The sequence below is a fragment of the Strongylocentrotus purpuratus genome, unplaced genomic scaffold (genome assembly GCF_000002235.5).
Source record: "Strongylocentrotus purpuratus isolate Spur 01 unplaced genomic scaffold, Spur_5.0 spur5_contig_860, whole genome shotgun sequence".
Taxonomy (NCBI): Eukaryota; Metazoa; Echinodermata; class Echinoidea; order Camarodonta; family Strongylocentrotidae; genus Strongylocentrotus; species Strongylocentrotus purpuratus.
Genome location: NW_022145569.1, coordinates 64,515 through 91,350, shown reverse-complemented (window position 1 = coordinate 91,350; position 26,836 = coordinate 64,515). Strand labels below are relative to the sequence as shown.

General features: G+C 38.1%; 1 protein-coding gene across 1 annotated transcript in view; it reads left to right on the top strand.

The window, feature by feature from the left end:
- Nucleotides 1-1,037: 1,037 nt before the first annotated feature.
- LOC105445435 overlaps nucleotides 1,038-26,836 on the top strand; it is a 30,314-nt gene continuing 4,515 nt past the window's right edge. Inside the window, exon 1 of the mRNA XM_011680975.2 lies at nucleotides 1,038-1,444. Within this exon, the coding sequence (XP_011679277.2) occupies nucleotides 1,369-1,444 (76 nt within the window). The 5' untranslated portion in view covers nucleotides 1,038-1,368. The remainder of the gene's footprint in view (nucleotides 1,445-26,836) is intronic.

The following is a 26,836-nucleotide window of genomic DNA, read 5'->3' as shown; positions in this document are numbered from 1 at the left end:
TTAAATCTCTCTTTACTATGTTTATTGTTTAGGTTTGTCTTTAAAGGTTTTTTATTTCATGTAAAGCGCTTAGAAATGATAATCATGTTAAGCGCTATATACATGTTCATATTGTAAACTTTTCTTGTTGTTTTCATTACTTTTCATCAAATCTTGTTACTTTGTTACCGATGCCAAACTTCATAAAGCAGGGCCCATATTTTTGCATCTTGGCGAATCATCGCAAGTGAGCGGGACTCGGCGCTGATGTTATGTATACAAAAAATGGAGCATATTTGCAAGGAAAAAAAGCCCTTTAGGTTTAGGTTTACGGAATGTTTATTCGACCTATCGCTAAATAATAATAATTAATGCACCTCGGAATAGAATTTCTAGATAGAGGGCGCTATAGAAATGCCTATAATAATAATTATTATTATTAAGAGGCTCCGTCTATTAAACACACGATAAAGATATGATGCAACTTAATAACTAATTAATTAGTTGGCCGAGCTGATACTGAAACAGCGTTATTAGAGGAGAAGAGAGGAGTTCGTAACATTAAAAAGTACAACACTACAAGGGGTCTAGACAAAATATACATCGAAAATATTTATGTCAGAAGAAATTCTGCTCTAAAAAAGGATTCTCTCCTTAACCGAAGGCCACGCCCTATTATAATAGGAATCAGTTCTAGTTGAGTTGGGTTGAATTGATCCATTGTGTTCCAAAGCGGATAGTTAGTTCCCTTTCCTTCTGTCATCATTCAGGCACATGTTGAGCTGTTGTTGACACAACGTTGGAATCTCCCGCCGAATAAAACCTTAAAAAACATCAATGAAAACGAAAGGGCCTCATTGAAAAAATAGAAATGTCTATATACATGTAGTCAGTCAATACAAATTGGTGTCTGCTGCAAGTAGATAGTACAAAAAACGCACGCACTCGTGCTCAGTGTGCAGTCATTGCACAGGTAACGTGCGGATGTTTCGTTAATGAACACGCGCTACTGCACTTTTGAGTCCTAACGATCATTCATTGTCATGCAAAAGTTATCTGCTCGCAGATGGACTTTGGGTTTGCATTGCTCATATGCTAATCGAGTTGAGCGGCAGTATTTGCGGTAGTTTTGAAGGCGGATCAGTCTTTCCTAATCTATTGACTTGTTAACGGAATCTATACACGGTGCTTTGTTGAACCGCAAAACGGAGGCAGGTTGCAGATCTTACTCTTGCAGGAGCGCAGGGGAACACCACTGGAGATCCTACACCCCTAGGGGTACAACATTACCAGGACAGGGGTACATTATCCGTGCAGGGGTGCATTATCCGTGCAGGGGTGCAACATTTCCTTTCATAGCAGGACCACTTCAAAACTTACCAAGGCGCCATGGATCAGATCAGAGCTGTACCGTGGAACCTTAAGATACCAGCGATGAGTATCGCCTTAGTGGTGCAATTATTACGTAAGTACAACCCAGTGTTTTCTTGTTACCCTTGTATTTAATCTAGATAACGATGTGTATACGCAAATTGTTTAAACTTCGCAGATACCGTTTTAATGTAGTGGTGTAGTACTGTGTTTAAAAAAAATACATAATGTAATGATTTGGATAAAATACAGCATGCAATATGCTACAGTCTCGGAGTAAATCTTACATTTGTTTTTACGGTTTCTTGGACTCGAAGGTAATTTAAAGACCAATGTGGATGGAATTGGAAAATACTAAAATCGTAAGTGGGTGTTGTCTGGAAGAGTGTACAAGGAAAAAGAGTAAAGAAAATGAATGACATTGGATTTGGAGCTATCAGCATGCGAACGATTCGATACTTGTTAATAAACTTTATCACAAGTTATCAATGTATATTAACGCCTAGTTTCTCTTTCATTCATCTCATCTTTCCAACCCATTCCCCTTGTGTTATATGCATTCAGATTGCATAATTATACTTGTTCTGGAGGGCAAGGTTTCACTTTCAAACGGATTTGAAAGACATTATTATACACTAATAATAATATCTTTGATCTATCATGCATCCGCAAGTTGCTTCATCGATCAAGGATTCGAATATTAACAATATACAATGATCTTGCGCTTTCTATGGGAGATGCTCTCAAATCGCAAACTTTTTGAAGGTCTCATTATCAGCCCGTAGGTCATGACACTGACAAAAAGTATTTTGTGGAATTGGGGGGGGGGGGGGGGGGTGGGGGATCTGGGTCGAGATGGGTAGGACACAAGCGAATCAGTGTTGTATAGATTATTTTACAGTTACTCATGTATCAGCTGGCGTTTCACATGACCTCTATCCCATTAAAACTACATGTGTAAAAATCATTATAAATCTATATCCATTAACTGATGACTATTTAATTAGCCCCCGTCCGACAAATCATAGACCTACCAATGCACACATTTCCTGCATACACCAGCGCGGCTAATGTGTTGAGGTTTATCGATGCTACATCCATCTACTAGATCTACCCCCCCCCCTCTGCCCCTTGGTTACCCCATCAAGTTTGTATCGGAGTTGATGAAGGCATTTAAAATGAATGTCGAACCAAGAAGTTACTAGCAACTGGGGATTCCCTGGTCCTGATGTAATAGATGCTTGCAACAAGTTATAGTGGATCTGTTCGGTAAGTGTGAAAAACCAAAAGACGGCCTCAAAAACCCTCCATCCGGCAGGCGGAGGGCAATGAGTTGTAAAAAAAGAAAAAAGAGACGGGTTAAAAAGGGTCACACTCTTCTTCAGTGGCCAGATGTGACAGATGTTTAAAAATTAAATCCGTTTCTGATGCAGACACACGTACGGTGGTCTGCAACTGGCCAGACGGATTTCAAACTAACCTGCTTAATTAAATCTTTATGATTCCATCTTCGGAATTACTGCGTGATTTCCGATGATTTGAATTTGATATTAAACAATTGTTAATTTGTTACGAAAGTGAGATTTACCCCCTCCCCTTCTCTCAATGATCATGTTAATCACTGTAACCCAACTCTGCGATTGTGGCTCTCACTTATGGGTGTAATTAAATCGAGCGCACTTTTATTATGAATCACTTTTGTACGAAGAGGAGGTCATATTAATTATTAGATGAGCAATCACACATGTCAAATCAAATACCGAAGGAATGTCAGTTTCAATTCACTGATTTGTTTATTTAATTAGTCATCTTTGGGCTCTGTTGCATGAATAATTAAAACAGGGAACTCTTTGGTGGCTAATCGGTGCATGTACTTTTTAATTGCTGTTATTAAGGTAATTAATGAAGCGCATCACTGTTGTTATCAACCAATTATTTTCAGGCATTTTGGAGCTTATCTCGTACATTGAAACGCACGCAGTCTTCAAAAACAACCCTGTTAATATTATCTCTCAATTTTCAAACGCCTTGGCTTTAGTCTGTACAAAAAAACCTCTCCATCTTATGTTTGGGGTAAATCAAATTTGTCACATCTGAAACATTGGTAGAGTAGGGCGGATGTCCGGGGTATGCGTACAATACCACTTATTAATTTTTTCAACCATTTCAATATTTTAAGCTTTAAAACAAGTATTGGCATTATCAATATTGTTGTCTCATCAAAAATTATTGTACCTTACATGATATGCCATTTCTACTTGGTCTTGTAGCGGTGGTACAATACACCTGTGTGTGGTAACACCGCTCTTTACACGTATTAAACCATGCAAAAGTGATAAAGTATCATCTGGCACTTTGCACGTTGTTGCTATGTCGGGATGGTCAGGCCGTGTTGAAATTTCTTTCTGTAAAGAATTAGTACATGTATGAATGCGGTTTTGTGTCAAGACGATTATTAAAAGGAAAAATCAATCGCACCTTTTATTTTTGTACGTGTTGTGAGCGGGGCTCACGTGGTAGGCAACAATGAGGGGAGATGACAGCCGTGGAAATGAACTGAATTACAAAATGAATTTCTTCCTCCGTGCCTCGTTTTGAGTCACAATAGGTCTACCGCAAGGAAATCACCTGTATGTCAGTAGTTACTAAAGAAGTGAGAAATATACCCGGAGGCGATCTACTGTTTGTAATAATCCTTTTGAGATTCATAACTCGACGTAAGCGATTCATATTGTCAGGATGGAGGAGAATGCAACATCGTTTCTTAAAGTCAGAAAACTAACAATACCTATTGTCACACGCCACTTGCATGAATGGTAGTCCAACTAAATCATTTTAAGCAGAGAAATATCAGGAGTTTAAAAAACACCCATTTCCTATATCATTTTCACAATGATCCCCTTCTTCTCCCCCTTTGGCATGATAATAATGTCTCGCAGGACACAGGTTTGTTGTGTATTATTTTAAAGTCTGAGAATCATGGAGTAACCCAAATATCCATTTAAAACTAATCAAAATAAAAGTCATTTCCAAATGCGTCTGCCTATACGTTAATTTAATTTCATATTTTGATCGGCTAAGGAGAATAAACGGTCACATGGTAATATCAATATTAGTTGCATTCCTATACAAACAGATGCCAAATCTCTACATGCCGATACTAAAACAAACCTGAACCCTTAAGGAGTAAATGCTTGATACCCTTTTTATCAAAGAAAGTTGCGATGTTAGTGTAAAATGTAGCCTGGTGATATCATAACAATTTTTTTTTTATCATTTCATCATCAATAACAACGCCACATGTTTATCAATCATCATGTAGCATGTTCTAATTCTGTAAATAAACATTTCTTGATACGTCTGGACGCACTCGACTGCTGCGCTGCCCACCTGTCAGTTCTAAGGCATCATGCAGGGCGAAATGATTGTTATCATTAATGATAATCAGAATTACCATTACCGCACCCACGCAATGTGTCCCTCGAAAGCTATAATAATAATAGGCATTTCTATAGCGCCGTCTATCTAGAAATTCGTTAGCTTTATTCATCAATTTATTCGTTCAATCATTTATTCGATCAATTAATCACTTACTTATTCATTTGTTCATTCATTTATTCAATGATTTAACAATCTATCATTCATTAATATTTGTTCGTGAGCGCCAGGAGTGTCAAATCTGACAGACATGGGCGCTATACAAGAACCAACTATTATTATTATTATTGTTATTATTTTTTTACGTTTATTTATTCATCCATACATTCATTTATCAACCATTAGTTCCTTGATTCTTTCATTTATACATTCATTCATACATTCATTTATTCACTCATCCATTCATCCATCCATTCTTTCTACATGCCAATAATAGGCGTACTCGACGGGGACAGACCCAGAGTACAAATGTACGAGAAAAGTAAACATTATATCTTTAGTTGTATTTCGTGATAAAATTTCAAATATTATTTGATGAGTCACACAATGCCGTCAAACGTCATCATCCTATAGTAATATATGGCACGTAGCAGTGTTGACTTTGATATCTTTCGTAATACAATAATTATGATTGTGTTATCTACCCTTTAATCTAATTATTTTATTGATAAGTTTTTAAATAGCGCCTGACGCAATAGAGAATAATTTATCATTTATAAATTTGTATTGATTGCTGTAAAGTTTTATGAACTAAACGACACAAAACACCTAAGATTAAAGAAGTAATTGCCAGTATTCAGCCATTGTATTCTGCTAAAGAAGGCATTTGAGATGCTTTCGAGTCGTGACTTACTCCCCCCCCCCCCCCCCTATTTCATGAATCACCATTAGCAGTTTAGACACATTTAGAGGGAATTCCCAATCGATGCCCGCAATAGTCCTTTTTACTTATGTATTTTAATTCATGTATGTTTCTATTAAATGCACCTGCTATGATCATAATGGCAGGTCAATAGATGGAATTGACGTTGCAACGGCTGCATACATTTACTGTTGCTATGTTAGACAAGCCTCAACGCTATTGATTTGTCAAGGGAATTCTTTCTAACTAGAAGATGCAGACAATAGACCGGTTTAATAACATATTCAAATTCATGGATGTTTCTTTCCTCGGGACCCAGTGACGAAGTATTCCACAATCTGCTATTAATGAATGAATACTTGGAGTCTAGTCTGCAAATAGCATTTGGTGCTATGTCGGGTTAGCTTCAGCCAATCATTCAGGATGACAGGACAACCTTTGTTTAAAAAGTATGCATACAATTTGAATATGTTAGTAAGCCCGTCTATGAGTTAACAGGTATATTTTAACGGGTAAGCGTTTATCCCATGCAATCCTATGCATTCGTACTGTAATGTACCAATCATGGGTGTTATGTAATACGAAGGGTAAATACCCGAATAACCCGATGGACAATAAAGAATAAGAATACTAATGACCATGTTATGTTGTTATGCCTTCTTGCTTGGTTTGATTTAGTAGAATGCGAGCTCGTCCTTGATGGGAGATTGGAATGTTTAGTGATTCGAAAAGAATGTTTACCAATAGCCGAATAGGAGAAACACATTACAGGATTGATGTTACCCAAATTTACGTAATTTCGTCTCATTTATGTTCATCCTTCTCGGTTAATTATATTGATTGGGGGAGCTAGGTCGATGTATTTATTCATTCTGTAGTTGTTGATGTTGTTGTTATTATTGTTTTCGCTGTACGTTTTGATCTCTTTCATCTCTCACGAATTATTCGCGTGTAAAATATGTCATATTGAGGGATATTTACAACGAGAAGTGTTCAGGCTGGCTTTTGACTCCATATCAAAATGATTGCGTTATATTTCAGATATTTTGGTTTCAAGTACTGGAATCAAATATTTAGATTAAATCGAATCATTCGAAAAAGACAAATACTTACCTTTGATGAAGTGATGTAGATATTTGTTTATGCTACTGAAATTGTTATTTCACTAACATCAAATTATCACGATGTTAGTAAATTGACGACGCGTCGGCCCTAATGTAAATGGGCCGAATGATCGGCACATAAAGACAGACAAACAGACAGACAGACAAACAGACAGACAGATAAAGACATGAACAAAGGGTGGGACAAGCCAGTAGGTCAGAACCAGAAGATATACCTTCGGTCAAGTCATGATTTCTGTTGAACGACTTGCGGCTGTTTAACTAATTCACGGATTACTCACACAAATCAGCCCACTAATTGTCCTAATGGTATTGATGGTCATAATTGCGTTCAATTCTGTTTACAATGAACATTTCGTTGGCTTTAAATGCTTAACCAATGCTTTCCTGTTTTACTCGAGGGTAGCCAAGGGAACCGGGGAGGAGTTGAAATGGCGTAGTCCCTCTCATCTGCCTGCCTCTACCTGTCTATCAGGTAGTCCACAAAATATTGAAGATCCTCTCTACCTTCCGCCTCGATAGGAATGGGGGGGGGGGGGGGGGGGGGGGGGAGGGGGATTGAAAGATACAGCTGAATGTAAGTGCAGTACATGTGTAGAACTGTATAAGCAGGGACTTATGATACAGTGTTTGATACCCCTTTTTGTACACGCAGCAATGCCACGTTGTTTTGTTCGGTAGCGTTGATACTGGATATATTCCATGCAGAGTAAACAATTGGCAAAACTGAGGTCATTGTCGACTTTAAACTACCTCTGATAATACATATTAATTCTTTTTAAAAAATCCTTAGATGATCGCATGAGTTAATTGATTATGAAGAAGATGTTGATGATGATGGTGATTAAACAAGGATTTAGCCCTTTCTATTTCCGACAAAGTGTTTACCGAAATTACGGAGTCACACCATCCCATGTCTAATACAACGGAGGCATGATGGCTCAGTGGTAGAGCAGTGGTCTCGTCGGGAGGTCCCGGGTTCGAAACCAAGTCGATGCGCTAGTGCCCTTTGGTAAAGCGTTTATCCTGATTATCAAGACCCTCAGAGAGGACTTAAAGCCGTCGGTCCTCTGGTTGCTAACTCACAAGCATACACATGCTTTCTTAGCATTTCTTAGCAGTCAGGTAAAGCCCACCACCCAATCTCACTCAGGAAACATGAATGTTTTCTACACAACGCACACAGAATACTTTCTCACTTAAAAAATGAGGAGAATCCTTTTATGATTAGGGTGAATATTTATTATGCGAATATGTGACAACTTCTCCTGTGCGCAAATTATAACAATGGAGTGTCCAGTTTGTGTTGATTTTTGGTCTGCGGGTGTGCAGAAAGCTTGTGTTATTTTTGTTATTATTAAAAAAAGAGAGGACAAATTAAGAAAAGAAAATAGGGGGTGGTTCATCAAGCCAAAATTCGATCATAAAAATGATGGGATCAATTTTAAGGGCCTAAACCTAAGTCAGTCTTAACATTTTAAAGATCGAAATCAATGTTAGTTGATGAAACACCCCCAGGGATTGTAGCTTGTATACAAAATTAAGATAATCAATCACAACGCATTCGAAGCGAGTAGAGCGAGGCTATAGAGTTATCGATGACAAGGATCGTATATTATGGAAGGTTCCGAAAAACCATGACCTTTTTTTCCTTTCAACGAAGTATAACAGTGGCGGATCAAGGGGGCCGGGGGTACGGGCCCCCACCCCTGGCAAAAAAAGTAAGACAAAGATGGAAATCTCAATTTTACTTTTTGTTTTTGTTTTGTTGCTCAAAAGGGGGGAAGTTGATTTAAACAAAATAGTGCTCACTACCCCCCCCCCCCCTCCACACACACCCGCCAATTCGCCGCTAAATATTTCTTCACGAATTGGGCCCCCACCCTCACCGCCGACTGGATCCGCCCCTGAAATATAACACTAATAATCAGTGACATTAATGGGTTAATAACTTTTGGGAGACTTTACGGTCCTTATTATTAAAAAAATAAGAAATTAGCAACGCAATCGCTGATGTTTGGTTTTTAATGAATCATTTTTCTTCGTAATCGGTCTAAGTCCCAGTTGTATCAAAGCATTTCTTCATTGACATGTCAGGGCAATTATTACGTCATATAGACAAGGATGGATTAATCATCACAACTCCTCAGCCTCGCTTGTTGTCCTAAATTTCCTGTTTTAGTTAACACTTCTACTTTTTTCTGTTCTGATCTTCTACTTTTTTTTTACTATAGTTTTTCTTGAAGAAGGATATGATGACCCGTAATAGATGGCCCCATGTCATCAATTAGGCTTACATTGTGTCCATGATGAAGAATCAACTCGATGAGCTAAGTGAAAGTTAAAGCAAATCGGAATGCATTGTTTCGAGTTTAAGCTTTGAAGAATATTTTAATCTACCCCCATCCTTCTCCTCGAGTCTCTCTCTCTCTCTCTCTCTCTGTCTTTCTCTCATTCTCTCTCTCTTGCTTTCTTGGCATCCCTCTCCATTTCTTTCTTTGTATTCCTCTATATTTACTTTTCTTTTCATTGAATGACATAAAATTTAAAATCGACTTATATAAAGGACAAGGATCAAAGTCGGTTTCCAGTTTCAAAAGGATAGCAGAAAGTCAAGTTAAATTGTCAAAATTAAAGAACATCATACACAAATCTAAGTTGTATATGTGTTTTAATTTACAACAAACAGATATGACAAAGATTGTCAAACTGCCAGTTATTATTATTATTTTTAATATCATTAACGGTATCATTAACGTCATTTTCATATTATTATTATCATTAATATTATTATCATCATTATTATTTGTTTGGGCCTTCGTTATTGTACATGCCTTTGTCCTGGTCCGCGTCAAGCATGTTATTTACTATAGAGCAATATAATCATACTCTCATTAATGTGGTCGAAAATGACGGATGCCTCACTCTTAAATTTAAAAAACGAGGGAAAGTTGAAACAGGGAAAGTGCATCTTGGCAACACCTTTCTTTGGTTTTCTTCCAACTGCTCCCATATTTCCCCAAATTTCCCCAAATTTCGTCGGATATCCTAAATTTAATTATACAATCGAGTTAAATTTGGAACACATTTTCGTATATTGTAATGTTGTTCTGCAGAGAGGCAGGTAGGTGGTCATCGTTGCCAAAGTAGGATAATTATTTATAAATAATTGTATTTGAACATATTCCGTAATGAAGCGATCATTTTCTTAATTAAACTACATTTTATTTGGTTATGTTCAAATAAAATGGGAAACAAAAAAATATCATAAATAAATTCAGGGTAAGGGGCTGGTGACTATCACGTTATTCACAACCTATCCATATTATGTAAGGTTAGTGCGTGGTGTGGCGTAGCCTATGTTCAGCTATTTTAGGGCAACACTGTCGTCATTTGGAGCACCTGCTTTTAATTACTGAAGAATTTACTTATGGGTTTGTAAAAAAAGGGGACCAGCCTAGATAGGCCAATGGGGTTTTGTGGTCCCTCATTTCCCTACTTTACCCATTCATTATTTTATTGTTACTGTTGTTGTTGTTGTATTTGTTCTTATCATATTTTATATATATTGCATTTTATTTTATTGTATTTGTTATAAATTGTTGTTATAAGTTATTTGATTGGATGTAAAATAAACTGAACTTGAACTTGAACCTGTCGTAATGAATTACATTCAAATCAATATATGTAATAAGGCCATTGGCGATGGGGGGGGGGGGGGTAGAGGAGTGTGTTACCTTTTCTCTCCCTTTCTCTCTCTCTCTCTCTCTCTCCCTTTCTTATCCCTGTGAAAACCTCACATCAATGGAGACGATTTTACAAAACTGTTTGCTGGTCCTACTCCCCCTCTCTATATAAAGATATAATCATGTACACACCAGCGGTTGTACCCCCAACATGCTCCACCCACCCCTACAATCCCGATATATTCCAGGTTATCTATACGAGGAACATTGTACTTCCTCATCCCACCTCCCCCGACCTCCCGCTGTTGATGCCAGATCATTTAGTTCATGTTCTCTTTCTCGAAGCCAACACATTGTCATATTTTTATCGTGAGGAAGGTCGCCCCAGTCCAAGCCCCCAATGCCAGTTTGAACACCTGTCTGCGTTTATCATAACCCCTGCAGAGCGTTCACCTCAGTCATGAGGCTCTCGTTATGATTGCTTCAATCCATCATTACGACATGAACTTGTTCTCCACCTCCTGTCGAACGAAATCACTGTTCATCCTCGACCGATATTACACATAGGCCTACAGGCTGAAACGAAGAACGGTTCATTATTAATAATCCCTGACTTGCCACGTTCAAAATCATTGGTCTCCCAGACGTACATGATAACTATTTGAAGACTGAACACAATGCACTTCGGAATATCATACCCCTTGATATATTTTAGTCTAATTCAAGTTGAAGACGGGGCCACATTTGGGGCCACCCTTGGCTTACATTTTCCTATTCGTTTGTTCCATTTACTGAATGTATTGTCTTGCCAAAATTCAATGTGCCTTGAACATTTTGTTAAGGAAAGAATGATAAACAAAGTAGGTCTATATTTAAAGCTTTGTTGTAGTCGCTAATGTAACGGGGGAAAATAAAGGGTATTTCCCTATTGTAATTTACCTCCCAAGATCATTTTATCGGCTTACTTAGGTCCATCGGGCCTTCGCGTCTTCGGGTTACACGAACTTTAAATCAAGCCCTAATATGTTTACTAACATATTCAAATACTTCTTAAATAAAGGTTGTTCTTGACAACCTGAAAGGTTGTTCGAGGTTGCTCGACATAGCAACGTTAGATAAATAATAATTAAAACAATTAAAATTAAAATCCTTTAGATTTCTCTTCTTATATTACTGCAGACTGGCTTCTGATTATTTTAGTTCAATTATTAATAACAGGCGCATGGAATAACTCGTTACTAGGGCCCCAGGGCAAAAAATAAGCCATGAATTTGAATATCTTAGTATACCTATGTATTCCCTTAGAGTAAGCCTATTTTACCGGAGTTATTCCTATTAGTATATTGGTCATCCTGGACCTGGTTTGTAATGAAGTGCTTCTTGATGACATGGCAAAATGTGATGTTAAAATGATGGTGAAATGTATAAAACTTGTAGGTGGTATATGAATATTGAACAATTATGCATACATTTATCGAGAACAGTTGAAGCCCTGTATACAGTTTAGGACTGGAGCATGAAATATTAAACATGCAGGTTCAACTTTATTGGTATTGGAAACCATTTAATTCGATTGACAGTATTACAGTGATGTCGTACGTTGATTTGTAAATAACTTGAATTTTACATAACAGATCTTACAAAAAATAGGCCTAGATAGATGCTATAAATGCCACACCGTTTCATTTTAAACGCCTGTAACTGCTCAAGTTATGAACGACATCGGAAATTAGCAGTTTACTATTTTGTCACGTACACCTCTTGCGGTTGGACACCTTGTACGTGTATTCTGGCGCCAAATGTTGCGGTATGGAACGCTGTCGGTCTCCTCATCACCAGCCCCCTGACCGGGTAGTGTGTCAGTAATGACATAATGAGCTTCACATATCATACTATTAGCACCGGAATCTTCGAATTAGGGACTGTCTTTTACCCTCCAAGTGCAAGGGAACAAACACGATTGACAACTGATGGTACGTGTACGTCAATGAGGCAGTATACCACAAGGACCACATCCGTCCATCTCCTTGGCTGTACCTACCTCCAGTGATATCCTATGTCGACTTGGCTGTAGATGGTTTCTGTAGTATGTAAAATAAGAGATACAAAAATTGCGAATCCTGTTACAACCTTTCGGAATCGAAAATGCCATTGCCTGTTATTACCGATATGTTTAAAAAAATGTTTTATACTTCCTTTTATTCTTCTTCCTTTTCCTCGTCTTTTTACCCTCTTTATCAAGAACTTCTTTAAATTCTTCCTCCTCTTCCTCATCTATTTCTTCTTCTTCTTTATGTAATTCTTCTTCTTCCCCTTTTCTTATTGGTCTTTTTCTTCTTTCATTTGTTGTTGTTGTTGTTACACTTCTGCTTCTTCATCTCCTTAATATCCCTTTCTTCCTGTTATTGTTGTTTTGTATCTCCTTCTTCTTCTCGCACTTCTCCTCGCCTATCGCCTAATCATCCCCCACCGTATTCATGTTCTATCCCTCCCTCTCCTTTCACTCAACTTCCTTCTCTCTTCGTTCTTACTTTAACCCGTTGACTACTGAATTCATTCATTGCCATAGGCTTAATACACAGATCACCCGGTTCCAGTGAGCAATGGGTTAATATGATGTGACATTCAAACTCCTCAATCTTTGTTTCTTCTTTTCTTCATTCCTAATTCATTTGTTAACAAATAATGTCTCTCTCATTCGCCTTCTTTTCTTCCTCTTTTTCCCCCCCCTCTGCTATTATGCTTAAGCTTGTTTTATTGTTTTATTTTCTTCATTAGAAGATAAATAGACTACCCTCTTGAAGTTGTCAATCAAACAGACCCATGGAGGGGTGTAGGGAGGGGGAGGGTGAGGGCCCATTGATACATAAGGCCATGCGAGACATGTCTGTCGCTTCGACAAGAGCCAAAGAAAAGGCTTAATGTCATTAATTAACACATTACTGTCAAATGGCTTCATATGACAATGGTAGCATTATACGGATCAAGTAAATATGTTGGCATGATTTCAACATCTTAAATAAGTTAGTAGATTGAAACTATATTGTTTGAAATCTATATTGGAATGTGATATTCGGAGGAAACGATTCCAGGAAATATAACATTTATCAAATTTCCCTATACGTTATTCGCAAGCTTCTGTCTCAGTTGAAATAATTATATCAAGTTTCGGTTTCTCCATACACGGCTTGTACTTATGTTTTGACAATATATCCACATAATAAATTGTTATACTGAATTTAACACATATATATTTTTACATAAATGACGGTCTTCTTAAATATTTGTTGTTGTTGCTGCCGCTGTTGATTTGCCTAATGCAGTGTATTGTAAGCCCATTACAATAATACAATATTTCTTGCATGATTCCCAACCCTCGCACATGAAAACAATCTCTTTCATGAGCGGCATACATGTACATTCAAGGTAAAACGCTATACCACTTTTTCTTCGTGAGAAACCAACAAAGAAACACCGATACTAAGGCCATTAAAATATATACATGTTTAGCGTCCCCGCCCACTTCCTTTTTGGGGGCCGCCTCCTATATTTATTTATTTTTAATTTTTTTAATTTTTTTTTTAAAAGAAAAAAAACATGAAAAACACTGCTAAAATGGATCTATTTCCGATTAAAAAAAAAAAAAAATGTCGGCGGCCATCTTGAAAATAGCCCGACTGACAGGGAAAATGTACTACGATGGAATACGGAAATAACAAATGATAACAAATGTGTCAAGAAGTTTCTTCACTCTTTGTATCTCAATGATTTACATTTACCACCTCCAAGTCATTATAACCATCACATCCACCACATCACATTTCCGAGCCAAATTCCCACACACTATATTCTCTGTAGATCACGAATGTAGCTAATATGGTTGGTCATCATATTCCAAGAAAGCAAACCTAATTCACTATAGGCCTTCAAGCGTGTATCATGACGAAGCCATTAACATCGTTAAGGGTTGTGTTGTATTGTTGGTATCTGTATCGATCATTATCGATCTGTGTTGAAAGGCAAAACTAACAACTCTCCCAGCCTATTGTCTGTAAGTTGTTATACAAAATCGTTTGGAATGCTACCATTGACCTCTGAAATGCTTAGCCTTACTTCAGAGCGAGGTGAGATTGTTTCAATTACCAGGGTGGACTTCCCCTTTAAACTTCACACAATGAGGCCGTTAATTACAATATCCGTGATAATCACAATTCTGTAAAAGTCCACGGTATATATAAAACTCCACGATATATATAATATACGATGGCCTAATCATTACTTTACTATACTAAACATTACCCGTTTGACCTCAACAGTACATGGAATATGTAAGCATTGTTGATAACCCTTTTGTATTGAGTCTCATTATGATAAGAATAAATCTTGATTCATATAGCCCTTTAATATGCATACGTTTCAAAGCGCTTTACATTACGTCGCTCATTTCCACTCCCTGTGCTGGGGAGTATTCTTACCATATGGCCACCGTGAGGGCATATGGTAATTTCCTTACCAAAGGGTTTTGTCTTCCTACCAGGTCCCCATTTATCTCCTTGGTATGGAGTGGCATATGTAGATTAATATCTTGCCAATGGATATTATAACCGTTTCGGGCATAGAACCCTCAACCTGTTCATTTCCGGTCAAGTGCCTAAACCACTCCACCAAGGCATCTCTAATCAATCTTCAAGGCAAGTACATGTGACTTTGCAATTGTGTTTTACTCAATGGCGCCTGGTATCGCGTGTGAAATGCCGAATAACTATATACTTGACTTGGTATTTTTGTTCGGGACTCTTCTAAAACGAAAATTCCTGTTTATTGTTTCTAACCATTGCTATTAAAAGGGATAAGCTCATACTTATCATCGCAGTCAGGTATGTGTTTGAGGATAGATTGTTAAAGGATTAACAGTTCCAAGTCTCTTTGATTTCTAGCTTTTACCTTCATTAAAAAATCCATTTCACATCCTTTTGCCTCACTACCACAAGCTGACTCCACACCATGATTAAAGGAGGATTGACCCATCCCTCTCGCCGGAACCCCGGGCCAGGCATACACCTTTCATCCCCTCCCCTCCCCCTCCCCTCCCCCATTCCCAACTCACGTGCATTACAAAATAAACAATCCCGTTTCCTTCTCAATCGTACCTTTCCATTTTTTTCCTTACCGTCCTCTTACAATCTGATCATCTAAATATGGCAACCTATCAAAGCTAATATCCGTTAACTTGGAGTGATTTGAAGACAGACGGTGACCGTCATCACCTGCAAAGAAGTTGAAGACACCGACACCTGTTTCACCTGATATGTGTGCATGGATGCCGTTCGGATGTAGGCCGCAACATAATAATATTCGAAAGGGGGTGTATAAGAAGCAGCCGTTGTAATAAATAAACCAATATACACAATGTAGATGAAGATTAATAAACATGAATACTATTAAAATGTTTTTGGAAGAAAGCAAAGTTAACACAATTTTAAATGTGTAAAAACAGGTGATGTGGGTTTGGGGTATGGGGATGGGGGGGGGGGGGCACATATCCACACCCCTCCCTCATCCTCGACCGAACGATGGGTGTGGTTTGTGGGTTTGTGTGTTTGTGATCCCCCTCTCCACCAAAATTATTTGTAGACAAATTGACAATTGTCTACCAGCCAAAAGCGCACATATTTAAACTTTAAGCCATACTTTTAGAAAAAAAAGGAAATTTACATTTGTAATAGTAGGGGAAATAACCAAGGTACAGCAAACTCGATTTCATGACTCTGCGCCCCTGTACCTCTCTAATATCTTTTAGTCTGGCTGTCTATCTCTCTCTGTGTTCCTCCAATATTCCATCTTACTCTGTTTCTTTCTCTTTCAGTTTTCTTTTTGAACAAGATCTGAACCTCTTTATCCCACTTTCTCTTTCTCCCCCCCCCCCCTCTCTCTCTCTCTCTCTCTCTCTGTCTCTGTATCTCAAATCTCTAGACTTCCGTACCTCTGTACTCTTTCCCTTTTGTTATTAGTACCCGTTCCCTTTAATCTTTCCAAATTATACAATATATTACCATGCCATGGCAACCGGGCAAATAGTATTTATGACCATGTTAGTTTCTCCCCTTTTGGCAATTGTGTACGCTAGCATCCACACAGCATCGTCTTGACCTAACCTAGCGTGGTTCCATACCTTCGACCCTGATCTATGGCCACACGAAATTATTAATCTATATTTTCCGATAATCTTCAGGAATAGTTTTCCCCAGGGGTTTTCTTGTTGCCCGCGATTCCAGCACTGTCTTGGGACTCTTTTGTATAAAACTGCATTTAAACATATCTTTATAAACTAGTGAATGGAAATTCAGATTCAGATTCAGATTTCAGATTAGTCTTTATTAGGCCTACTCATTTTGAATGGTTTAGATTAAGTTTTTGATCGAATGTTGTGGGTTAGTGGTACCTTTAAAAGTTATTGTTGACCTGTATTATGTAGAATCGTCATACTAAAAATCGCGTTCAAATGCTGGTGAAGGTGGGCAAGGAAGGACGGAAGGAGAAGGAGAGAGAAGGAGAGAGAATTAGGGGGGGGGTGTAGGTGGGGGCAGACAGTGAGAATGCAGAAATGAAACAATGTAAAAACATCCTTCAGAAGAAGAAAAAACTGATAATGATTTCAATGTTAGTTGGAAATTATACATAATGTTAATGAGATCACTTCCCTTCCGTTATATTTTTTTCCCATTCCACAACATTTCTGATCAGTTTATCAAGGAAATTTTATTCTAAATACGGTAATATCGATGCCATATTTCTGGAGATGAACCTATTTGTGTTCTTGGCAAAGGTCCAGCTGAAAATAACATGAAGGTATGTATAGGGGGTGAAGGCCAAGGGCGGATATAACGTGCTGACTAAACTGTGGATGTTTTCAGGGTTAAAACCAACCACCTATGTAGGATTTGTTTTAATATGTGCATATAAATGTTATAAACATGAGTCTATTTACTTTCAATTTGTTATCATCAGAGTATACTTTGGACCTGGAATTCGATCAGGGCAATACCTGAGTATGATTATTAGTCATACATGTAATTTAGATGCAAGTAGTAGATGAATCATGTAGGGAGGGAGGGAGGGAGAGAGGGAGATAGAGAGAGAGAGAGAGAGAGAGAGAGAGAGAGAGAGTGAGAGAGAGAGAGATAGGGAGGGAGGGAGGGAGACAGAGAGAGAGAGAGATAGAGAGAAAAAAGAGAAGGGAAGAGAAGAGAGAGAGAGATGGGGAGAGGGCAGAGAGGGGGCAGGGTGATGGGCAGGGGGGTGGGGGTGGGGGAAATAATAGTTTAAATAGAAAAATGGAATAGATGGATACATATTTCAGGTTAGTATATTGGTCGGTATGATATGAAGGTTTACAGGAACGTTTAGCGCTCATTTATAGTTTTTCTTCTTTTTTATAAATCGTTATCCGAGCGATATTGTCTCTACATTTTAAAATATATATCATTGTCTACCTAAACCAAATACAAAGACCTACAGAGACCTCAAGGCCCAAAACCTTGTAATGTATGACTTAATAAAGACATGATATTATGATAATACGGCCATTATATCATGGTGTTATTACACTGCTCGCATACATGGTTCTCTCTGTATTGTTTAGGTGTGATATTGTACTCTGTTTGAAGAGATGCTTTCAGTATTCTATTCACGTCCATTGTGGGGGTCCAACTGTGCCGAACAATATATGTGCTCGTGTTTTTTTATGACCTAGAAAAAATACAATTCGCAACTCATCTCAGCGCATCTCAAGTCCTTCACAGGTGCATTCATTATGATATGTTCCCAGGCCTAAATGTTGTATCTACCCTAACAGTGCCCGATTAGGGTGGGATGGGGGGGGGGGGCGCTCAAGGAGCTAGAACTCCCCATTTTAATTAAACAGATTGATACGATAAATGGACCCGTACCGCTGGAATCTGTGCTCATTTTGGGCTTCCACTCTTTAAAATATTTTTGGGGCGCACCTGTCTAATAAACCTTGCATTTTATGGGTATCCTAATCCGATTTAATACCAAAGTGCCGTATTTAGTCAATGTCAAATAAATATGAAAATCATAGTTCGATGATTTCCATTTCCACTTGATCAGTTCTTAATGAAGTCAACTTCTGCCAGTTTTCAGTTGATTCATGCATGGACCCGTGTCTCTGGTCCAAATATCATATTAGATAGTGTCATTCGAGTGTTTAACTTCCAATGCGAATTTGAAAAATGGGAAGATGGGGTTAAAAAAGGAGGTAAATTAAATGAGACGGGAGAGAGAGAGAGAGAGAGAGAGAAAGAGAGGGAGAGAGAAAGGGGGGGGGGCAGTAGGCTCTATTTGTTTTCTTTTCCCAAATTATTGTAACATCACTGCCATTTATGAATATCACATACATTCCATCGTGGAGTTCTATTAGGTCAGGGGACCTCTTGGGTGAATAAAGCAATATTCTGCTCCAATACTCAATAGAGGTGATTTAATACACTGGCAGGGACCTCTATGACCTCATATGCCTGACTTCTATAGGAGGGAGCCAGTGGCACGTCGCGTAGTCTTTTTCATGGTGTCTTATCAACAGAAGAAGAAACGTGCGGTTATTTCAGGCATGGCATGCATTCTTCTCTTGAGCCCTGGCTCTTCATCTTGATCCCAGTCGCATCTCAGCTCCCATTACAGCACTTGCCTCTCTGTTTTCATTTCGTTGTCACTCTCTTCAGGTACAGCACTTGCCTCCATCGTAAGTTTTCATCTCGACTCTAATATCGAGGCCTTCCCAGGCTCATTCTCTGTTCCATGTTGTTAGTTGTGTACCATTTATAGGTCCACGCTTGCACCACACGAAGTGATAGGGTAAATACTACAGCAATTTCATCATAGTGTCTCACTGAACGCACGTTAACCTGAGCGTAGGATCTCAGCGTTGTGGAGGTAACGCCCTTCTGGCTTTAAACAGACGATAGAAGTTGTGACTTAGTGACGTCACATAATCGCAAATCGACATACTTTGAGTCGCTCAGTAGCATCAGTACGCTGTGATTTGTAGAGGAGCCCATCTTATTTTGTCAGCGTAAAATTCGTTGATACATCTTACAAAAGTCATGTTAATCTAGATGACATTCTGAAGTTCAATTCGGAGTTGATTGTACTGTTGATGTCTGATAACGAAATTGCATCGCCTCACCTCTAAAAGGACATTAAAAACACCTACAATAAATAGTATTAGTGTCCTTCCTGCAGAAAGTCGGCGATTGGTCCTGTGCCATGTTTGTCTAGTATGGTAAGTTGCATTTTATCACGCCAACGCGCCAAAGGGCAAGACGTTCAGGAAAAGGCATGATATCAAAGTTGGTCTGACGTTATCTGCATGTTGACAATTGGAACTTCAGTTATTTTGGAAGTTCCGTTTAAAAAGAAATTCTTTCCCAATGTCCCTGGATCGATCGTTGTAAACGTATTTTAATTTGCGTCCAGTTGTCACGCAATCGTACATTACCAGGTGAACAAACATCTAACTTCCAGCACCCCACGCTCCCGCCCCCGTTTTGGCACCTCCGTTCCTTCACAAATTAGCCCTCATGGGATTAGAAATTACCGTTTTCTTGTAATTTCCTATATTTTCACCATGACGATTTTCTATAGATCTATATGTAGACGAGTGGGAATACACTATTTTAGAAGTCGTTATTAAGGATCACCTTATTATGGAGTGGAAATCCACGCTTCAAAGTGGATTTCACTATAAAGGGAGTCGGAGAGAGAGAGAGAGAGAGAGAGAGAGAGAGATTGAAAGCGAGAGAACGAGTTGATTTCCATTTTCTAAATAGTATTTTACATTTTGAGGCATTTCTAGATGTTTGACCAAAATTGCTCCAGGAATATTTTCCTGTGAAAGACACATCGATGGACTAGAAGTATTTAAAGGCATTAACATTTATCAGTCGAAATCCTTTCGGATACCCTAGAACGTTCTTGTCAAATGATACGAAATGGTATGTTATGAATTTTGAAGTTGATAATGATATATCATATTCTGCTTCATACCAAGAAAATATAAATAATGTATTTCTGCAAGGGTTTCTAAACTACACAAATATTCTCCATTGTTTGAGTCTCATATTTCAAATAACTTTTAAAAACTTCCACCGATAAATAGTTTGCTATTCCAAATGCTTTTGGAGTTCAAGTTCTATTTGGTCATACTATACTATGTTGTGGAATCAAATATGTTGTTGACTGCAGGTAGAGTAGAACAGGTACTTTCTCACGACTATCAGAGTTCTGTTTCATTGGATAATTGGAATAGGTGGAATCATGGAGAGACATGCTACTCGACATAATTCACATCTAAACTTTTTGGAGTAACTTACTTGTATATATAGGCATTATACTGATAGGGAGAAATACACTGGGAGGTTAAGAAAAACGACAGATTAGAGAGAGAGAGAGAGAGAGAGAGAGAGAGAGAGAGAGAGAGAGAATGACTATTTCTTGGATAAAGTGCAGATTATGATTCCTTTACTCGGGTTTGTTTAGTGTATCATTATCTATCCATGTAACTGCATTGCAATACTCGTAATCCTTGACCAATTTTGTCTGCCATTGCACAATGTTGTACTGAATCAATTTGAATAATTTGTGTCCTAGGAGGGATAGATTATCAAATGAATTGATTCATTTTAAAGAATTTTCTCTCTCTGTATTGTTTGATGTCATTTACGCTGTAAACAATAGATACAAATCTTCTTACAATTTTTAAGAACGGTTGTGCTACCTTCAACAATAAATCCACATAACTATTTTATCAGGAATAATCCGATTTATTTGGTTGATATTATCAATGGTTTTTCAATTATGTCCTTACTAGCTAGAAGCCTTCAAGCTAAACCCCTTAAAATATGCAATGCTGCAAATTCCATATCGCTTTCAGTTTAAGCTGTAACACGAAACGAGGGTGGCCTAAATATTTTGATTCCCAATCCTCAATACCCGCTTTATCATTCTGAAATCAAGCTCAAGTTAACACAGTCCTCTTTCTTTCTATAAAGCTATCCAAATAATATCGGCTTTTAATGGTAGTTTTTAATCCCTTTTTCTCTTGACTGGCCTGGATTAAACTCGTGTTCAGGCCACATTAGAAGAGCCTGGAAATTCCTAATAGGCTTGAAGATAAAGTTGTGTTCTGTGAAAGAAACTGCGTGGAAGTGATTGGAAACGTTGATCACCCAGGCCTATCACATAAGTATTGATGTATATAAACTGTGAGGTTTTGGAATCATCAATAAATGATAAGAAATTGGCTCAGTCTATATAAGTGTCACTGAACTCTACACTGAAATGTGTATATTGGACTACACAAAGATGAAATTTGTGATCCACAACATTTAGCTGATACTTGTCATATTTCGAATAGCAGGAGATATTTCTTTCTATGATACTACCTCACACTAACATAAACAAAAAGAAAGAATTTTCACCTCACCCAGAACTCAACCTTCTCTTTAAATCAACATGACGGTAATGGTTTCAATTTTCTGGGATAAGATTACTTTACTAATGCGTCAACGTACTCTTATTTGAACATTTTATGAAATAATATAATTGTTTTGCCCACTCCCTAGATTGTTCATAATTATTTCAGAAATGTTACCTTCAGTTGAGATAATCTACTTAAAGATCAATTATTCGGGAACAATCACCCTTTGTGTACTTTTGCTTTATTATACCACTTGGCAATAATATCAAGGTGAAATTTTAAATTTCCAAGGTGTTTATTTGATCAATTTTCATAACTTCGGGATGGAAATTCTTAAGGTTCTGAAGTATTTACACAAGAGGTTTGGCTCTTGATGCAATCAATGGGGGATTTTAGCGCCATTTCTCCACAAAGAATTTACAGTGTTCTGATCTTGAATGGACTGCAGCTGTAGAAACAGCCTCAAAATGTAGTCTTACTCACAGAATGGGCTTATATCATTCGTTACCATGTCTTAGCTGTCTACATTAAAAAGCAGTCATTTTCGTGATCAAGATTATTCGTTTTTAATTTGGAGCCATGGGAAATGCATTAATTCAACGTCTTATCTACCAGGCAATGAATTGATTTAAACATTAACAAACTGTTGTTGATTTTATGAAAACGCATATTTTCATCCGGAATAAAATAAATAAAGTTTGACTTTGGAGCCAGACTAGGGAGTCGTGAGAACCGTGTAGAATTGAACCAGTGGTTCGATTGTTCAGCTCACTCCATGTCTCCTCAACTTAATTTTGTGATAAATCTGCCAACAATAGTTGCCTTGACAACGTGCTGAAGGGTACAGATTTGAGTGCACTGGTTTTGACACCGAGCCCTAAACTCAATGCCAATGTTGGTGTTCATTTATTAGCCTTTCAGGTTTATAGAGGTCCGCATATACATGAATGGACGGGGGTCCATGCAAACGAGAAATAGAAAAGTACGGTAAAACTAAATTATATTGTTTCCGGTAATTTCTCTTCATGACGATAATATAATAATCGGGGAAGTAGAAGGCTTTGCGTGCAATGCGCTACCGAATACATCGAGTACTGCAGCACCATAGTATACCTCATGACTCTGCGTTGATATGCCTTCCAAAGCTTTGATCAGACAATATACCATTGATAATGAAACTTTCAAATTTAATTATAACCAATATTGAAAGTGCACCTGGTAATGTAATGGACACAAAGTTTATAGAATACTGCACACTTGAACAGCCATTGGGAGCAAAATATTAGATAAATAAATGAATGAATACATAAATAAACAAAATAACATAGGGCCTAAGATGAGAAAAAGGAAGAAGAAGTGAGCGAGGAGGAGGGGGGGGGGGGGGGGGAAGGTGATTTTGCCAAGATATTGCATTTCTGTCTGGTAGTTTTATATTTATGAACGCAATTTGCCCCCCCCCCCCATCCCCCTGTCTCCCCCCTCTGTCTGTCTCTCTCTCTCTCTCTCTCTCTCTCTCTATTCCTCTTTCCCTCTCTCTCTCTCTTTCTCTTTCTCTCTCTCTCTCTCTTTCTCCAAACTGTGATTGTATATTGATGCTCGCTCCTTTATTATTTCCATAATATTTTTTTGTAGAGTCACATAACTGGCCATGAGCTCGAATCTGGTGTGACTTAAAGCCCCATTTGTCCATACTTGTAGCTACTTGCTCCCTCTATATAGAAAACTTCCCCAATCGGTGCCTGTTGGTCCCCTATGATCCTCTTTTTCTTATGTTAATTGAGAGCTGAGTTGATGAGATAGCCACCTGTCAGTGATCTGGCTGGGTGGTCTAATCCCTTCTGGCCCAGTAGTATTGACGGTCTTTAATGCTTATTAGTATGGCTAAAAGTATGGTAAAACTTGCTTGTCTGCCAGCCAGTTTTCTCTCTCTCTCTCTCTCTCTCTCTCTCTCTCTCTCTCTCTCTCTCCCATCTATGCTTATATATTGATCCTTGCTCCTTTATTATTTCCACAATCTTTCTATAAAGTCACATACCTGGCCCTGGGCTCGAGTTGGGTGTGGTATAATGCTCACATTAGTATGTTATGATGTATATTGAAACTTGTGAGGTAATGCAATTCGTTCCGAATCCTTGAGCAGTTTTTACTGCATTACAAAATACAAATCGGATTTTGTGTTATTATCGAAACTAAAGCGATAAGCTCTATGGGGTAAGAATAATACAGTACTTTTATATCAATCACGTTTAAAAAAAATCGAGGAACCGTAAGGATTTCTTTCCTGGTAAAATGTATAACTTTCTCTCCACTTTTCCTGATTTAAGTGGAATTAATTAGGTCAAGCACGAAACGACAAGTGGCTAGTTAAGATATTACTCAAGCACGGTAAGATAAACGACTGGTCATGCATGTTTTACACGATTCCATTGTGATTTAGCTTGAGTTTCGTAGAATGGGTAACATCACGATTAAACAAAATTCACCTACATCCCCTTTCAAAATACTAAATCACTTCTTTCTTTATTATTTAAAAATATAGCTATCCGAACGCTTTTGATGCCATAACCCAAACCCTAGTAATGATAAAAAGTAGCTAGTTTAACGTAGAGTTTGAATGAGATTGTACTTTTTTATGAATCAACTAATACATGTCAGACCGATAAGTTTTAAAAGAAGCTATTGGCATCGACACGTGTTATTTTGAAAGCGTCAATATTCACAATGATCTGGTTGATTTACTTTTGCGATGTCTTCTGATGTATATATATAGTCAGGAAATATATTGTATATATATATTTCGGAAATACATGATTTTTTTTCTTTCAATGTCTTCCTTTCCTTTTCTGCGATTATCAGGGCACACGCAGGCGCTCTTCCGGAAAATCCTATTGCCAATCAGACACAAGTCTTTCATCAGGAGGCCAGTCAGGCCTTGCGTTACACGATTCTTTTCTCTCCCTTTTCAATGACATATTTTGCTTTTATACCAATCATTGTAAATATACTATTTAGGTGAGATACCATGAAATCGTATTTAGGTGAAATACCATGAATTCCGTAGATTTTGAGGACTGCATGTTACACGGGACGGTGAGCTGGTATAAAACACGATAAACTGACTTGTGCGGTCTGAGATGAGTAACCAATGATTATTGTTAGTATTTTTCTTTGAAACTTTGAAATTCTTTTTTTTTATTAGGGTCTAAAAACCTCCTTGGTTTTATGGAGAATCTTATTGCAATCTGATTGACATGCCAGTCGATGACATGGCTACTTTCTTTTTCGCTTTCAATCTGATTTCTTTGTAATATTACTTTGGATAGTATGGTAGAACTTTCTTTGCAAACGTGTTGCGTGAGAATGACAGGCAAGTGAGTGCAATAATACTGAGAGATACTAGTTAAGGAATTTTTTGAAAATACCAGGAAACAATTTACCTGACAAAGGTTGCAACATACACCCACCAAGGTTGAACAACCTCAGGGGGAGGGGGGGGGGGTGGTGTAACTGTACGTCTCGGTGTTTCTTTTTCTTCTAAATGTATGTAGTTCTGTAGGTACTTTCAATTTCATTTTAATTATCTGGACTCTAAGGAAAGTAGTCATGTTAACAAATACACGTGTAATTGAGTGGGCCAGCCGCGCACAATACTGTGTTCAATTTTCTACTTTGGACATATTGTTTTTGTATTAGTGATTTGGAAAACCAATACAATGGACCAGTTTTAGATTAAAGTACCCGAAACAACTGCGATACAAGTCAAGTGCACAGGAAGAAACGAACACCCATCAAGGCCCACTGCGATGACCTAGTTAACTACACCTATACTAATATTTTCCCACTAATAGGTTGTGGATAGGTTTACACAAACTGTTTTATCTTTTCTAATACTTTGGATGTAATGCAAGCTGAATGGCTCTTATCATCTCGACTTTGTTTAAGGGCGTCGTCTTGTGAGCATCCTCGTCTCCAGCTGAGTCTCCTCGTACCATTTACTGTGTCTTCTCACACCATCTACGGTGATGAGGTCATCATTAGATATGTGCATTCTACTCATTAGTCGGATAGATAACACGCATCACATTACTGTACCTCTCAGTCGTCATGTTGGCTTCGGGGGGGGGGGGGGTCTATAGTAGAACAGTGACCTCACCAACTCGTATGGAAATGCGGGTATATACATGTATCTTCATATTCATTACATTCATTTTGTTCCCGAATATGGGGACACGAAACACAAATTTTAAGCGAGCACACTTTGATGTACACTGTTGGTCATAATGATGGAATATTTATTTTTACCCCAGTTTAGGGAAGGATTTGAAAAAATTATTTATTTCTAATAGATCTAGATAATGGCATACATTCTCAGATTTTATTGAATATTAATTTGCGAGTGTTTGTTTTGCGTGACTGCTTAATCATATGTGTTCTTCTATGCTAATCAGATAAGGGACCTACGTCCTTAAGTCATAATTGACAGTAATGAGGATTAGTGCCTCACAAAAGGGCACTAATATATAGCTGATCGACACGATTTTTATCCTGGGGCCTCACAGTAACGAGGCCATTGCTTAGCCCCTGAATCATGACTGTACGCAGTGTTTGCTAGGGTACGCGGCCCCTTCCACAAATCCCCCAAAACGAAGAAAATGCAATAAATTGTCAAAAATTCATTGCATTTCCCCCCGGCCCCCAACAGAAAATAATATTCGGTAGGGCCGTGCATTATGGTTCAAGGCATGGCCACATAGAGGAATTTTTCCTGTTGGGGGCCGGGGGGAAATGCAATGAATTTTTGACAATTTATTGCATTTTCTTCGTTTGGGGGGATTTGTGGAAGGGGCCGCGTACCCTAGCAAACACTGCGTAAAGTCAT